The sequence below is a fragment of the Miniopterus natalensis genome, chromosome 2 (assembly GCF_054644295.1).
Source record: "Miniopterus natalensis isolate mMinNat1 chromosome 2, mMinNat1.hap1, whole genome shotgun sequence".
Taxonomy (NCBI): domain Eukaryota; kingdom Metazoa; phylum Chordata; class Mammalia; order Chiroptera; family Miniopteridae; genus Miniopterus; species Miniopterus natalensis.
Window position 1 is genome coordinate 36,597,809 of NC_142082.1, and position 15,710 is coordinate 36,613,518.

Consider the following 15,710-nt stretch of genomic DNA (forward strand, 5'->3'; position numbering starts at 1 on the left):
GATAAATGGTGATTGAAGGAGACTTGACTTGGGATGGTGAACGCACAATACAATATTATGTATTACAGAATTGTACACCTGAAACCTATATAATTTTAACGAATGTCACCCCAATAAATACAATTAAAAATTTTAAAAAAATATAAAATGCAGGGAATAAAGTAGCTCAAAAATATCCCACACACATTATAAGCCAAATAGGTACCCACTAAAAGCAATGACTGTGATGGTGAAGTCATTCAACATGTTCTGCCAGACACTGAAGCTTCCAGGCTAACAGTGTACTGAAAACTGAAAATACATTTGGAGGATATCTGCTACCAAGTGAACCATCTTAATATAATCCTTTGTACTTCTATTCCATTCCAGATTTAGTTTTAATAAAGTAATGCAAATCATGTAAAGAAAAAACCTTTAATTTTAATTCTGATCTAAGCATAAAATGCATTTATATATCACGGTTAAATTTAGTACAAACTATAAAAATGTTAACACTGACGTTTCAACAGAAATCTATTAAGATCCTTTAGAAAAATTAAAGAAACAACAAGTCATTTACTGCTGTGAGGTTAATACATAAAGAAAAAAAACATTCACACAGTTTACTGAATTTATCAGAAAATAATTTTAGTCATATTTCTCATAAAATTAAAAGTTTAAAAGTTGTGTGTGGCTCTATAGCAATTACAATTTGCAATGAAAATACTAAGCCAAATCTTTTTACCTAACCAGAACAACCCTAGTTTTAAAAGGTCACCAACTGTAAACAGAATAGTTGTATCATAATTTAGCTTAAAGTGGAAGTTGGTAAAAACTAGATGTTTCCAAGTTTGAATCACACAAGGAAAACATTAGGGGGGGAAAACATTCAGAGCCATAGTTACTACTTTAAAAATATATAAGATTATTCTTATATTAAAAACAAATGAATCAAAGCCAGACAGTATGGAATTTTTACACAAACTTCTTTGTATTTCAATGTTGTTTATTGAGAAGTGAACGAGAGACTACTGCCAGACATGCCAACGACACTTCACATTCAAGGGCTGGAAGTTGAAAAGTTTTCCAAACTGAGTCACCACATAAGCCTTTTGGGAAAAAGAACCGAAAGTGACATCAAATATGACATCTTCATGCTTGTTTTTGTCTTCAGCTTTTTTTCCAATTTTTGGATCTACTAATTTGCAGGGTAGGCTTCTTTCTACCCTACAAAAAGGCTCACACTCCAATTAATAGAATTAACACTAGGTGTATAGCAAATTAGTTTTAACACACATCTATGCTGAATAACGGATCTTAAAGCTGTTGGTCTTAAATTGCCTTATGTCTAATGAGGAAATGAATTTAATTTCCCTTTTACCTTCAGATGAGTGGGCTATACCAATTGAAAAATACTCTTCAGTGCTACTGTAGGGCTTATGGGGACTTCTTCAGTGGCATAATAGAAATCCATCTGAACACCATTCTGAAACCCAGTGCTTCACTTCCTGCTGTTGTGGCTTTGCAGAAGAATGGCCTACACACAACTCTACTGCTCTCTTTGCTCAAAAACAAAACAAAGAAACCTAAACAAAAGGGTAAACGTTTATTTGGAGTCAGTTTTCTGGTGGTATCTTAAGGCCCTTCAAGCAGAGTTCAGGAGCTCCTGTATGGCTGCCTGGTGCTCAGGACTGAGGTGAGCTATGCATTCAGTCCACAATCCTCCAGAAGTCTAGGGAAAAAACATTGTCACAGATTTAGATCTGGTGCAACAGCCATTTGGAAGTATTTTAATAATCATTTGATAGATGATAATAATGCCAAAAGTACTTTCTTTCCAAGTAGATTAGTTTGATGAGTATCACTGCAAAAACAAGAAATCTGTTCATTTCTTTAAAGTTCACTGCATTTACTGTAGGTTTTCTTCATTTTCACACTGATAAAGCTACACTAGGTAGATGACACATTCAAGTAACCAACACACATGAATTCAGGGAGTAAAAATCATTTAAAAATATAATGCTTTAGCACTATAAATACACACCTCTGTTTTATTAGGAGACCAGGTGCCTCTTGTTTCTTCACAGATAGGCAAATTTATATATAACGAGTATGTGCTAAGCACCACCCAAAAGGTTCAAAATGTCTCAAATATAAGACAAAGGTTTAAGTTCTAAGATATAATGAGAACGTACAGATAAGTATAACCTATTTGAGGCTTGGAGACAAGAGAATATAAAATTTCCTTCTTCTAATAAAGAACAACATGAAATGCGCCCCCCCCAAACAATTTTATTTCCTCTTCCCCAATTTAACCAAATCAGCTTACCTGTACTTGGCGAACTACATTAGCCAGACGTTTGGCACAAGGATCTTCATGTTTAATTGCCTCATGCATTTCTCCTTCTGCGATTATACTGAATATTTTGGGCAGATTGGTATTGTTTGGGCCAAGAACGATTGGGTGATTACTGACAAAAGAGAAGAAAACCATTATAAATAAAAATTACAAGGAGAAATCACTCAAGCACTCATACTTGACTACACCCTCCCTCCAATAATAAATTTTGTTATACAGTTTTTACAGAATGATTATGCCGTCACTAAAACCAACTACCTTTTAAATGCAGGAGGAGGAAAACCAGCTAATTTTGCTTATTAGCTCTTCAGTTTCTTTCCATGTAAATTAGACAAAATACTTGGCTCATCTCTCAGGGCTGTTTTAAGGGCCAAAAAATAGAAAGCTCTAAATGCTTTAAAAATAATGTGACATTAAAAAAACAAAAACCTCACAAACCCAAAAAACAAGATATTAACAATAACAGCTTCGTAACACAAATTTCATTTACATACTACAAAATGGTTTCCAACATAAATTTAAAGTTCAAAATGATAGATGGGTATTTCGAGAATAAGCCAGAAAATAAATTCCAGGCAGGTTTAATGCAAAGAAATAATACAACAGTGAATTGAATGAGAATTCCAGGGTAGTCATTTACAAAGTAGATGTTCAAACAGCACGGTGGGGAACTGGTCACTTCAGAGGATGGCTGTTATATCCCTTAATGATAATCTCAGCAGGAAGATTTAAACACAATCATTTGTGTGAATGTGAACTTATAGACATGAAGAAATATGCCCACTGGCCCAACAAATGCCAAGAGATGAGTGGTTGTAGCCCCTTGATTTATTCATGAATTTAAAGCACTAATTAATAGTGACAGAGACCAGATCTGACTAATGTTTAGGGGAACTTAGACTTACAAAAACAGACCACCAGAGAACATGCCTTTAATAGCTTCTATAGCCTCCAGGTTGTGGTAATTCTTACATTTATTCATGGGCACAAAATAGCATTAAATAATGCCAAGATCCAGGGCTGGATCTTGATGGCCAGTCTGGTATACTTCCCCAGAAGAAAAACACCAGAATTTCTGAGGGCAAAATAATGGCACTAACAATGTCCTTTAATTTCATTCTACTAATAAATTATGTCAATTATATCTCAGTAAAATAGAAATAAAAAAATCTAAAGTTAAGTAAATAAATAAGGTGGGGTGGGAGACATAACATTAGAAGGAAACCTTAAAACATCGTATTCTATAATGCCCCATCTACTGAATTTAATTCCATAAAGAATAGCCTAAATCAGATCATGGGGCAATTTTAACTGTAATGCATTTTGTTAGCATGATTTATAGAGACAGCATTATTACAAACCTATAGAGACCTGAGGGCTGTGCACAGGAAGCACTGTTTTATGAGAAGGGGAAAGAAATAAAGTCTACCTGTTCTTTTTCTTACCTTTCAATCAGATCACACAGATAATTGAAAGTCTGTACAGCTTCTTCTTTATCTTCATGTAGTGGAAGCCAAGACAACCAGTGTGGTAGGACTTCTTCAACGTTCACACAGTCAGGTTTGAACTTCATAATTTTCCCTACTGCTGAGATGCAGTTCTCTGTAGCATTGACATTTTCTTTGGTTTTAGAATCAACAGACTGAATAACTCGTACCAGCAGTGGAAGTGCTTCTAAAATAAGCATTTGAAAAGGGCCAATTAAAACCTCATTTTCATGCAAATGAACATAAATATCTCTATCATCTTTGGTCCAGTTATTGGTTATAGTGAAGAAATGTTCAAGTGTAAGGAATGTTTTGTCATCTTGACTACAAACATAGTAATGAAAGGGAGATTGTCCCAGCAGAGTCAGGAGCACTAACATTCTGCTAACTTAGAGACACCAAGAAGTTAGTAGCCCCCCAGATTTACATTCCTGGTCACCTCAGGGTACTTAAGTTTTAAAAAGCTGCCTAGCTATATTCCTGTGCTAAACATTCAGGGACCTCCAGTATGTTTTGCTCAGCGGGCCACGGAGGCAGTCCTAAAGTGGGAGCTCATGACCTGCTCAGCCTGTAGAGGGGAGGAAGCTGGTAATAGCAGGCACTTCCTTTGGCCCGGAGGAAGAGAGCCTCAGTGGGCACTCCAGCAGGGTGAGTGGTGTGAATAGCAGCTGAGCTGGCTGAGAGACTGGGCAAGGACACAGTGCAGGGGTTCTGCTGCTGCTGTCCACTGGTGGGCAGTCAGTATCTCAGACAAAGAAATAGATCCACAGAGCCCTCCTGCCCCTTGGACTCCCAAAACTCTCCTCCTGTTGCCCATGGTGTTGGGTTGAGCACATTATCTGCAAACCGAGAGCTATGGCAGCAGAACTGCTGCTTCCCCCTTCCCCCAAAGACTGATTCCCAGTTGAGGTGTGTTGGGAGACCCCGCAGAGGTCTTAAGTTGTCATTACCGAGAGGGTGAAAGAAACCCCAACACCAAACAGTGGGGCTGTACTGTCTGAGGGCAGCTGTGGAAGTCAGCTATAGGATTTCACAGAGGTAAAAAACTTGTAATTCGGCGCCACCTACTGGAAAATAGTAGAAAGACCTCTTTCAAAGAAAGCACTGCTATTGACAAGGGTCAATAATACGGAGATGCTTAGAAGGAGCAAACTGGCAATTACCATGAATAACCACGGTAGCGAGGAAGCTCAGAAAGAAAATGAAAAATCCCCAGAAAGCAAACTGGAACACATGAAAATATGTAACATGAATGACAGAGAATTCAAGATCACAGTTCTGAAAATACTCAACGAGATGTGCAAAAATACAGACAGGCAATTTAAATGCACTCAGAAAACAAATTCGTTAACAAAACAAGTACTTTACCAGAGACTGAAATTTTACAAAATGAACCAAACAGAAATCCTGAAAATGAAGGACCCAATTAAGGAGATTAGGAGTGAACTACTGTGCACAGGAAACAGAGTCGACCAGGTGGAGGAAAGAATTAGTGATGCCGAAGATAGGAATCTAGAAATGATGCAGAGGGAAGAACAGAGAAACCTGAGCATAAAAAAATAAGAAAAAAAAGAGAGAGCTTTATGGGAACTCGCTCCATCAGGAAAAGAAAGTAAGAATAACGGGCATATCAGAAGAAGGAGAGAGGCAGAAAGGAACAGAGAGCCTATTCAAACAAACAGTGGATGAGAACTTTCCAAACCTATGGAAAGAACTACATCCTTGAATCCAAGAAGCAAACAGAACACCTAGTTATTGCAAAGAGGCCCTCTCCAAGGCACATTGTATTAAAACTGCCAAAAATTAATGACAAAGAAAAAATTCTCAAAGCAGCCAGTGAAAAGAAGGAAGTGACCTACAAAGGAAAACTATCAGGGTATCATTGGACTTCTCAGCAGAAGCTCTGCAAGCCAGAAGAGAGTGGAATAAAATATTCAAACATCTGAAAGAGAGAAACTGCCAGCCAATAATAATATATCCAGCAGAGTTACCCTTTATTTATTATTTATTAAATGTATCTTTATTGATTTCAGAGAGGGGGGGGAGAGAAACATCAATGATGAAAGAGTTGTCACTGATCAGCTGCCTTCTGCAAGCTCTCGATTGGGGATTGAGCCTGCAACCCAGGCATGTGCCCTGACCAGGAATCAAACAGTGATCTCCTGGATCATACGTCAATGCTCAACCACTGAGCCACACCTGTACAGGCCAGAGTTACCCTTTAAATATGAAGGAGAAATAAAGACTTTCCCAGACATACAGAAGCTGAGGGAATTTATCACCAGAAAACTTCCACTATAGGAAATACTAAGGGGATTATTCTACCTGAAACGAAGAGCATAAGGTCACAATACTGCGAGTAAGATCACCAACAAACTTATAGCATAAACAGGAATAACTTGTGACAACAAAAACATTAAAGAGGAGGGGGTAAAGGTCTAAACTGGCAAAGGAAAATGGAGATCAGAAGCATTCGAAAGAAAAAAAACTACTGTAAATATGCAACTTTCTTTTTCATAAACCTAACTGTACCCACACACAAAAATGCCAAAATTGAGACACATAGCTTAAAAAAAGAGAAAACAGAAAAGTATGGAACACCACTAAACAAAAACAGCAGACAGAAACACAAAGGAAAAGAACACATGGAATCATAGAGCTACCAGAAAATAAAGGATAAAATGGCTACAGGAAATCCTCATACATCAATAATTACACTAAATGTAAACAAACTGAATTCACCAATAAAGAGGCTCAGAGTAGCAGACTGGATCAAAAAACAAAACCCAACCATATGCTGCCTTCACCACACATGTAAGCTGCAAAGACAAAGATAAACTCAAAGTGAAAGGGTGCAAATTGATTCTCCAAGCAAAAAGCATCCACAGAAAAGCAGGAATAGCCATACTTATGTCTAACAAAATATATTTCAAGACAACAAAGATAACGAGAGACAAAGATGTACACTTGATAATGATAAAGGGGGCACTACATCAAGAAGACATAACTTTTCTTGATATATATATGCACCCAATCAGGAAGCACTGAAATATATAAAGCACCTACTAACAAAACTAAAGGGAGAAACAGATCAAAACACAGTCACAGGTGGGGACCTTAAACTCCATTGATAGCACTACATAGATCATCCAAACAGAAAAATCAAAAAAAGAAATATCAGCCTTAAATGACACACTAGACCGAATGGACATAATTGACACAGAGCCTTTCATCCCAGAACACCAGGTTATACCATTCTTTTCCAATGCACATGAAACATTCTCAAGGACAGACCATATGTTGTGTCATAAAACTAGCCTCAACAAATTCAAGAACACTGAAATTATACCAAGCATATTCTCTGATCACAATGCCTTGAAATTAGAAATCAACTGCAAAAAGGAAGCAAAGAAACCCACAAATATGTGGAGATTGAACAACATACTACTAAAAAAATGACTGGGTTGCCCGGCGAGTGTGGCTCAGTTGTTGAGCATCGACCTATGATCCAGGAGATCATGGTTTGATTCCTGGTCAGAGCACATGCCTGGGTTGCAGGTTCCATCCCCAGTTGGGGTTGTGCAGGAGGCAGCCGATCAATGACAATTCTTTCGTCACTGATGTTTCTCTCTCTCTCTCTCTCTCTCTCTCTCTCTCTCTCTCTCTCTCTCTCTCTCTCTCTCTCTCTCTCTCTCTCTCTCTCTCTCCCCCCTCCCTTCCTCTCTCTGAAATCAATAAAGATATATTAAAAAAAATAAAGATACAACATCCACTTATGATTAAAACACTCAATAAAATGGCAGGAAAGTACCTCAACATAATAAAGGCCATACATGATAAATCCTCTGCTAATATCATACTCAATGGCGAAAAACTGAAAGCTTTTCTTCTAAAATCAGGAACAAGACAAGGATGTCCACTCTTATTCAACATAGTTCTGGAAGTCCTAGCTAGAGCAATAAGGCAAGAGAAAGAAATAAAAGGCAATAAGGCAAGAGAAAGAAATAAAAGGCACCCAAATCAGGAAGGTAGAAGTAAAAGTGTCACTTTTTGTGGATGGCATGATTCCATACATAGAAAACCCTAAAGACCACCAAAAAAACTATTAGAAACAATAAACAAATACAGTATAGTGGCAGGATACAAAAATCAATGCATAAAAATCCACTGCCTTCCTGTATACTAACAAAACTTCAGGAAAATAAACGGGGGGGGGGGGGGGGGAATTCCTTTTGCAATTGCAACCAAAAGAATAAAAAACTTAGGATTAAACTTAACAAAGACTGTGAAAGACCTGTATGTTGAAAACTACAAGGCATTATTAAAAGAGACTGAAAAAGGTAACAAAATGGAAAAATATTCCATGTTCATGAATTGGAAGAATCAACATAGTTAAAATGGCCATATTACCCAAAGCAATATACAGATTTAATGCAATCCCCATAAAAATCCCCATGTCATTTCTTAAAGAAACAGAACACAAAATCATCAGATTTGTATAGAATGACAAAAGACCCCAATTAGCCAAAGCAATCCTGAGAAAAAAGAATGAGACCAGAGGTATCACACCACCACACTTCAAATTATACTACAGAGCAAGATAATCAAAACAGCATGGTATTGGCAGAAAAACAGACACACAGATCAATGGAAGAGAACTGAGAGTCAGATACAGAACCACATGTATATGGGCAGATTATTTTTGACAAAGGAGGCAGAAACACACAAAAAAAGCCTCTTCAATAAATGGTGCTGGGAAAATTGAATGGAACAGTTTGTCCCCATGCACAAAAATTCATTCAAAATGGATCAAAGACCTCAATATAAGATCTGAAACAATAAATTATATAGAAGAAAACATAAGTACTAAACTTGTAGAGAACATTTTATGAACTTGACCCTAAAGGTAAGGGAAGTAAAGGCAAAAATAAACGAATGGGACTACATCAAACTAAAAAGCTTCTGCACAGCAAAAGAAACAGATACCAAAACAAAGAGGCAGCTGATTGAATGGAAGATGATATTTGCAAACAATCACTCCGACAAAGGTTTAATGTCCAAAATATATATAGAACTCATAAAACTCAACACCAAACAACCCAATTAAAAAATGGGCAGAGGACCTGAATAGACACCTCTCCCAAGACGACATACAAATGGCCAACAGATATGTAAAAAGATGTTCAACTTCACTAGCTATTAGGGATACAAAAATCAAAACTACAATGAGGTACTACCTCACACTTGTTAGAATGGCTATTATCAACAAGACAAGTAATAATAAGTGTTGGAGAGGCTGTGGAGAAAAGGGAACCCTCATTCACTTCTGGTGGGAATGTACATGGGTATAGATACTATGGAAAACAAGTCTGGTAATTCCTCAAAAAATTAAGAATAGAATTAACACATGACCCAGCAATCCCTCTTCTGGATATACACCCAAAAAACTTGAAAACATGTATTCGCAAAGTTATATGCATCCCTACGTTCATTGCAGCACTACTCACAGTGGCCAAGACATGGAGACGAGCAAAATGTCCTGCAATAGTGGATTGGAGAATGTATTCCATGTACACAATGGACTACTACTCAGCCATAAGAAAAGACGAAATACTGCAATTTGCAATAACATGGACGGACCTTGAGGATATTATTATAAGTGAAATAAGTCAGTTAGAAAAAGCTAAGAACCATATGCTTTCACTCATATGTGGGATATAAAACTGAAACTGATGGACACAAAAGCACTGTGGTGGTTGCCAAACGGAAGGAGGTGGGAAAGGTGGGGGGAGTGAAGGAGGCCTAATATATGGTGATGGAAGATCATTTGACTTTGGGTGGTGGGCACACAGTGCAATATACAGAAGTGTACCCTTGAAACCTATGTGATCCTATTAACCAATGTCATCCCAATAAATTTAATATAAATTTTTTTTAAAAAAGTCCTGTGGTTAAGGCTGTGGTATACCTCCCAAACCCCAAATGAAATCAAGGTAGGGTGGCTCTAATTCTGCTCAAGATTTCATTTCCATTTCTATGAGAATAGACTGTAAATTCTTAAGTGGTACAGATGAAGTTTTTGAAAAAGGGAAAGAGAGTAAAGCAGAAATAGGTGTTTGGGGGTATGGAAGGGAGAATGAAGTAAAAACAAAGGGGATGCCTTGAAGGACATCTTGGAAGGACATACATATAACCAAACAAACATCCAGTACCTGTACAAAAAGGACGATAGCTATCTCCACCATACTGTGCCATGACTCCCAGGCCATACGCAGCTGCTTGCCTGACTTCTGGGCTGCTGTCACATACATATTGGAGCATTGGCCTTAAGAAATATTCTGCATATTTAAATGAGGCTGGACTACAGTGTTCTATAACATCATCAAAGATGCACAATCCCCATTGTCTGTCTGGCCATGGTCTATGTGGACACTACAAAAGAGATACTCTTTTAAGTTTTGAATACTGAAGTACATAAAAATGTAAAGAAATAGTCACTATAGACTATTAGCGTACACAAATATTCCTGATACAGGCAAGAAAAAGCAACTTAGCAAAATCCACTTGTGAATAAAAATCCTCAATTACTACACAGATTTAAATAATTACAGGTTTAAAAGACTTGTATGATTTGTTACAGAATTCCACAATCTATATGCATTTATATGATATTTTAGAAAACGAAATATATGAAGCCACCATCCAGAATCTGATTGCTGGTTGATTCCCTAGGGTCCACTGCAAAAAATGTAATCATTGTTTTCATTTATTAATTTAGCAGGGCATGGATAATATGAAATAATAAAAAAATCATTTGTATGTCTTTAGAATATATAACTGAACTATGAAAAACTCAATTAGCAAACTTCAAGCACATACATACTGAGTGAGAAAATATTCAGGGCAATGCAATGATTTTCATAAAATTAAAGATGCACTGTGGAAAACTGTGATTTCTAAGATCCATTGTAATTTGAAAGTGTAAGTTTTCAAGTGCTGCAATCAAAGAATTCCAGATCAATTATCTAAAATAACTGTCAAAGAGAGGCAATACTTACAATTAGGTTGACAATTAATGGAAGAAGCTGTTCAAACCATGGTAATACCTTTTCCTTGTAGCTACTGAATATTGAGTGTAAAATGTCTGACACTTTGGTCAGAATATAAACATCATTATCATCCTAAAACAAAACAAAACACACCCATACAAATTGAAAAGGATCCCCAAAATTATTAACAGTAACATTTATTTGAAAAGCTAAGAAATGTAGTAAATTAAATTTCTCATCACTTTCTTAAGGGCATACCAAGAACCTAGAGGCTGACTGAGGTTACCTCAATGATTGGGTGTCTCTTACCTACCTAAGGAAAGATAAATGTAATGTGGCAAGTACTGTACTGCACTTATCACAAAGACTTTTCTTGGTATAGTTAAAAAATATGTGATTGAAAAATTATCCAAAATTTAAAAGTTCTAAAACAAAGGTGTTTTTACTTTAGTTTTTATGTTGTTGTTGCAAGAATGTTTCTAATTTTGGAGTGGGATGGTGGGGAGCTGTGAAATCAGTTACTTATAACATCTCATCAACTTGTGTATGGCAGCATGTGAGCACACTGCAGAGAATTGGAATGATCTGCACATGTCAGTATTGGCCCACCAGGATGGCCACATGCCATATATTCTGGGTTCTAAATATACAACTGAAATATGTTTGATGGTGTCAAGTGGTTTGATGAGGAGAGAACTGAGTAACAAGATGAAGAATTCTATCAACCAGTGCATGTGCATTATGTACTAAAAGGAAACCTGCATTATTCTGCAGTCCATTAGAAAGATAGCTGATGTTACTGAAAAGTCTGGCTTTAAGCCTTAGGTTGTCAATAGTATGTGGCTTTAGGCAGTCGTTCAACATCTGAATTTGAGTTCATGTATCTTTAAGACAGTGAAAGCACCACCAAAATACACAATACGGTTGTTACAAGGAGTATGTAAAAGAAAATACTAGGCGAACTCCAAAGTACTTTTCTGTGAGGTATTGCAACAAAATGTACACACAGCATCCAAAACACAAATCAGCTAATTTCAAGTTACTTATTCTCTAAATTAATGAATGAAATACAGTCAGAGTCTTCTACTAAAAGTTAATGATAATTTTATCAGAATGACAAGTCAGATGAATTAGAAACTTAAGCATTTAAAAATCTTCCAGCCCAGCCGGAATGACTCAGTGTTTGAGCACCAACCTAAGAACCAGGAGATCACAGTTCGATTCTGGCCAGGGCACATGCCGGTGCTCCGGGCTCAATCCCCAGGTAGGGGACATGCCAGAGGCAGCCAATCAATAACTCTCTCATCACTGATGTTTCTATTTCTCTCTCCCTCTCCCTTCCTCTCTCTGAAATCAATAAAAAGACATATTAAAATAAATAAAAATCTTCCAGATGCAAATGGTCATGCAAATTAATTTCTGCAGGGAATAATTTACCTCATCTTGTAGTGACTCTTCCACCTGTTCATCATAGTCTTCATCTTGTCTTTTAACTAAAACACACCCAAATAAATGTCTTTTTAAATGGTTGTCAAAATGGTCAATTATTACAGAAATAAAAAGCATAAATACTTACCTTGCCGCAGTTCTTGATTTTTAAAATGTTCTTCCAGTTTAGCTTTCAGTATACCTCCCAATTCTTCAAAGTGTTCATTATTAAGGCATCCATCTCCCATTACTTCAATACACTGAAATAAGGTTGAGAAAAGAAAGCAACCCATGCGATTCATGTGTCTTTAAGGGTCAAAAATTAAGAATCACATGGAGCTCGGTGGCTTAGTGGTTGAGCATCAACCTATGAACCAGGTGGTCATGGTTCAATTCCTGGTCCGGGCACATGCCCGCTTGCAGGTTCCATCTCCAGTAGGAGGTGTGTAGGAGGCAGCCAATCAATGACTCTCTCCCATCATTAATGTTTCCATCTCTCTCTCCCTTCCTCTCTCTGAAATCAATAAAAACATATTTAAAAAAAAAAAAAATTACATGGAATCATAAGAAAAATTAATGGAACTCAGTACCCCAGAAACTAATGATTAAGTAAATAAGTACACTTTGGGGTTTTTTTTTGGTTAATATACCAGCATTTTAAAAAGAATTTTAAAAATATTTTTCTTTTAAACTTTTCCTTGGCATATCTTAAGTGTCAAGCATTATGCTAATTGCTGAGGGTTCAAAGATGGAACAGACTAGCTTCTAGGAGCTCAAGTACACATACTCTTTAAAAGACTGGAGAAAAGGTAAGTCTGCCATGAAAGGGCATTACAGGCAGAGAGGATAATACAAGCAGATATGGAAGCACATATTCTTTGGAAAAATAAAAATTTTAAGCTGAAGGAGTGTAAATAGGGAAAAATAAAGATGCTGAAGAACTTTTAAATCAAACTGTGCAAGTTACGGAGCTCCGAGCAATGGGGGTGACCAAGAATATGGGAAGGTGACTCAAACAAAGGGCAACTTAATACTTGAGAAAAGGAAAATGAACTGGGAGGAAAAGAGACTTCTGGAACTGACCAACTGAGGCTATCAAAAAAACACAAAGGAGAGAAAAGGCAATGGGGGGGGGGGGGGAACAGGAATTTGGGAGACTAGAACAAAAACTAGATATGAGTTGGAGATGATACCCAAACTTCTGTAATTGGATTACAGGTAGATGCTGGACGTTTTTGGTTTTAAAAGAACTTGTTATAGCACACACACAAAAATCCCCCAATGTATTTAGCAACACTAATAAATGAACACACAACCTTATATATATTTTTAAGAGAAAAACACTTACCTTTGCAAAAGAATGCATTATTTCTGAGAGGACATCTGAATCTGGTTCTGTGCCAATGGCCTTGATTAGAGCATCACACATAAAATGCCACATCTGTGTGAGATATTCAGGGCCACGAACTCTTGCACATTCCAAGAGCAGAGGCATGGATTCTGCTGCTGCCACTCGAACACGTTTTATTATTAAGGAAATGTACTCATTATCCTCGAAAGACTGTTCTATCATTTTGCTTACTTAAATGTTAAAAGTGCTCACTGAGTTAATAGGAGTGCTAGGCAACTTCTGTTTATCTAATTTCTGTTTACCTAAGACTGCCATCCAAGATCTTGTGTTAAATATAACGTGCATAAATATAGAAGTCTCCCTGCTCATAAGACATACCTCCTGTCTTTTCTGTCACTTACAATATAACAAGAATGAATCTTAAATGTAAACCAAAAACATAAAAATGACTGTGAAAAGAGCCGGTGGGATCCTTGGATCTCTTCCTGTACTAGCCTTTTCAGTTTTTAATAAAGATTAAGCTGTCTCTCCCTACCTAACACCGTTTGTAAAATGAGGTCTTGAGACCTCCTCTTAAAGACAATCTTTTTTGTCCTTTTGTACCATGGGAAGTGTCTGCTGGGCAAAAGCTGTCTTCTGTAAAGGACACCACACAGGATACTGCGTGAGGAACCACAACAAAGGGATTCTAGAAGCAGACAGGTCTGGGTTGGGGTCTGGGCACATGTGTGTAAAGGCATAAAAACATAACTTGACATATTAATTACTATCATTAGGTTGAGGAATAAAACACTTAACATGCAGCCCGGCCGGGCGTGGCTCAGCGGTTGAGCATCGACCTAGGATCCAGGAGATCGAGGTTTGATTCCCGGTCAGGGCACATGCCCGGGTTGTGGGCTCAATCCCCAATGACTCTCTCATCATTGGTGTTTCTACCTCTCTCTCCCTCTGCTGCCCTCTCTCTGAAATCAATAAAGATATATAAAAAAACCCCCCAAAAATTAAAAAAACACACACTTAACATGCAGATTTACCAAAAGCTGTTTCTCCCCAAAGGTGCTACCTACATTGGAAGTGTAGAATTCTGTGCTGCAGAAGTTATGGATCAGAGGGTTTCTAACCTTTTAAGAAAGGTCTTAGGTTTTTAAAATTACCAAAACATATTTAGGAAAAGTAACAATTATATACAATGTAAACATTTGCTATTAAAATACCAATCCTTAAAATCCTTCAGTGGGCCATAGAAAACTGCCAGCTAGAAGTTAGGTAACATTTTCTTTTTGTCACGTTTTTGGCACAAGTGAAACAAAAAACCAAGTTTATAACCTGAAAGTAGAGTTAGTGCAAACACAAACAATAATGGTGATGTACCCTTCAGTTAAAACAAAGTCTAATAATACCTGAACAAGCTACAATTTAACTAAATCTAGACATGTTTTGCATTCAAACATTGTAGGATATCATCGTGGAAATAAAATTTCAGTAAAGGGACCATCAGTTTGACAACCTGTTCGGTATATTCCACAAAGCCTTCCTTTAACTCTTTAGCATAGCAAACCTGAAACCAAGTATTGGAAAAGAAATCAAGATCCATGTAAGTTTATAGGTATTTTATTAGCAAACAGCAAAATCATAAGGACCACAGAATGTTGTATCCTGACAATAATTATATTTAATGCATGCAGGACTGTCAAATTAGTCTTGTAACATAAAAATAAAAAAGTAAAATGGAAAGGGCCATGAAATGGTTACTGTATATATATGTTGTCATTCAAAGTCTGGAAAACTACACATTTTTATTTCTTGTGTAAATTTAGCAGAAGTTATGGCACTCTTAAAACACCCCAAACAAAATACATCACTTAAGAAAAAATAATTTAAAAAGATATAGAACCCCGAAAACTTAATTGTAGCATACCGCTTGCTTTGTAAATCTGTAGCCAACAAACCCATACTATTTTGTATTTTTAAAAAATTCATTTTAACAGTGAAATACATTAACCCTCACTGTCTGTAACATGCTCATAAAGAAAAAACAAAACAGAAAAACTCTAAGA

The 15,710-nt window shown here is 36.9% G+C and overlaps 1 protein-coding gene across 1 annotated transcript in view; it reads right to left on the reverse strand.

The window, feature by feature from the left end:
- Nucleotides 1-400: 400 nt before the first annotated feature.
- The window catches only part of IPO5 (importin 5), a 46,615-nt gene continuing 31,305 nt past the window's right edge, over nucleotides 401-15,710 (reverse strand). Inside the window, exons 18-26 of the mRNA XM_087814262.1 lie at nucleotides 15,115-15,211; nucleotides 13,651-13,823; nucleotides 12,451-12,562; nucleotides 12,312-12,367; nucleotides 10,884-11,006; nucleotides 10,038-10,257; nucleotides 3,784-4,012; nucleotides 2,309-2,450; nucleotides 401-1,711 (exon numbers count right to left, since the gene is read on the reverse strand). Coding sequence (XP_087670388.1) covers nucleotides 1,625-1,711; nucleotides 2,309-2,450; nucleotides 3,784-4,012; nucleotides 10,038-10,257; nucleotides 10,884-11,006; nucleotides 12,312-12,367; nucleotides 12,451-12,562; nucleotides 13,651-13,823; nucleotides 15,115-15,211 — 1,239 coding nt within the window. The 3' untranslated portion in view covers nucleotides 401-1,624. The remainder of the gene's footprint in view (nucleotides 1,712-2,308; nucleotides 2,451-3,783; nucleotides 4,013-10,037; nucleotides 10,258-10,883; nucleotides 11,007-12,311; nucleotides 12,368-12,450; nucleotides 12,563-13,650; nucleotides 13,824-15,114; nucleotides 15,212-15,710) is intronic.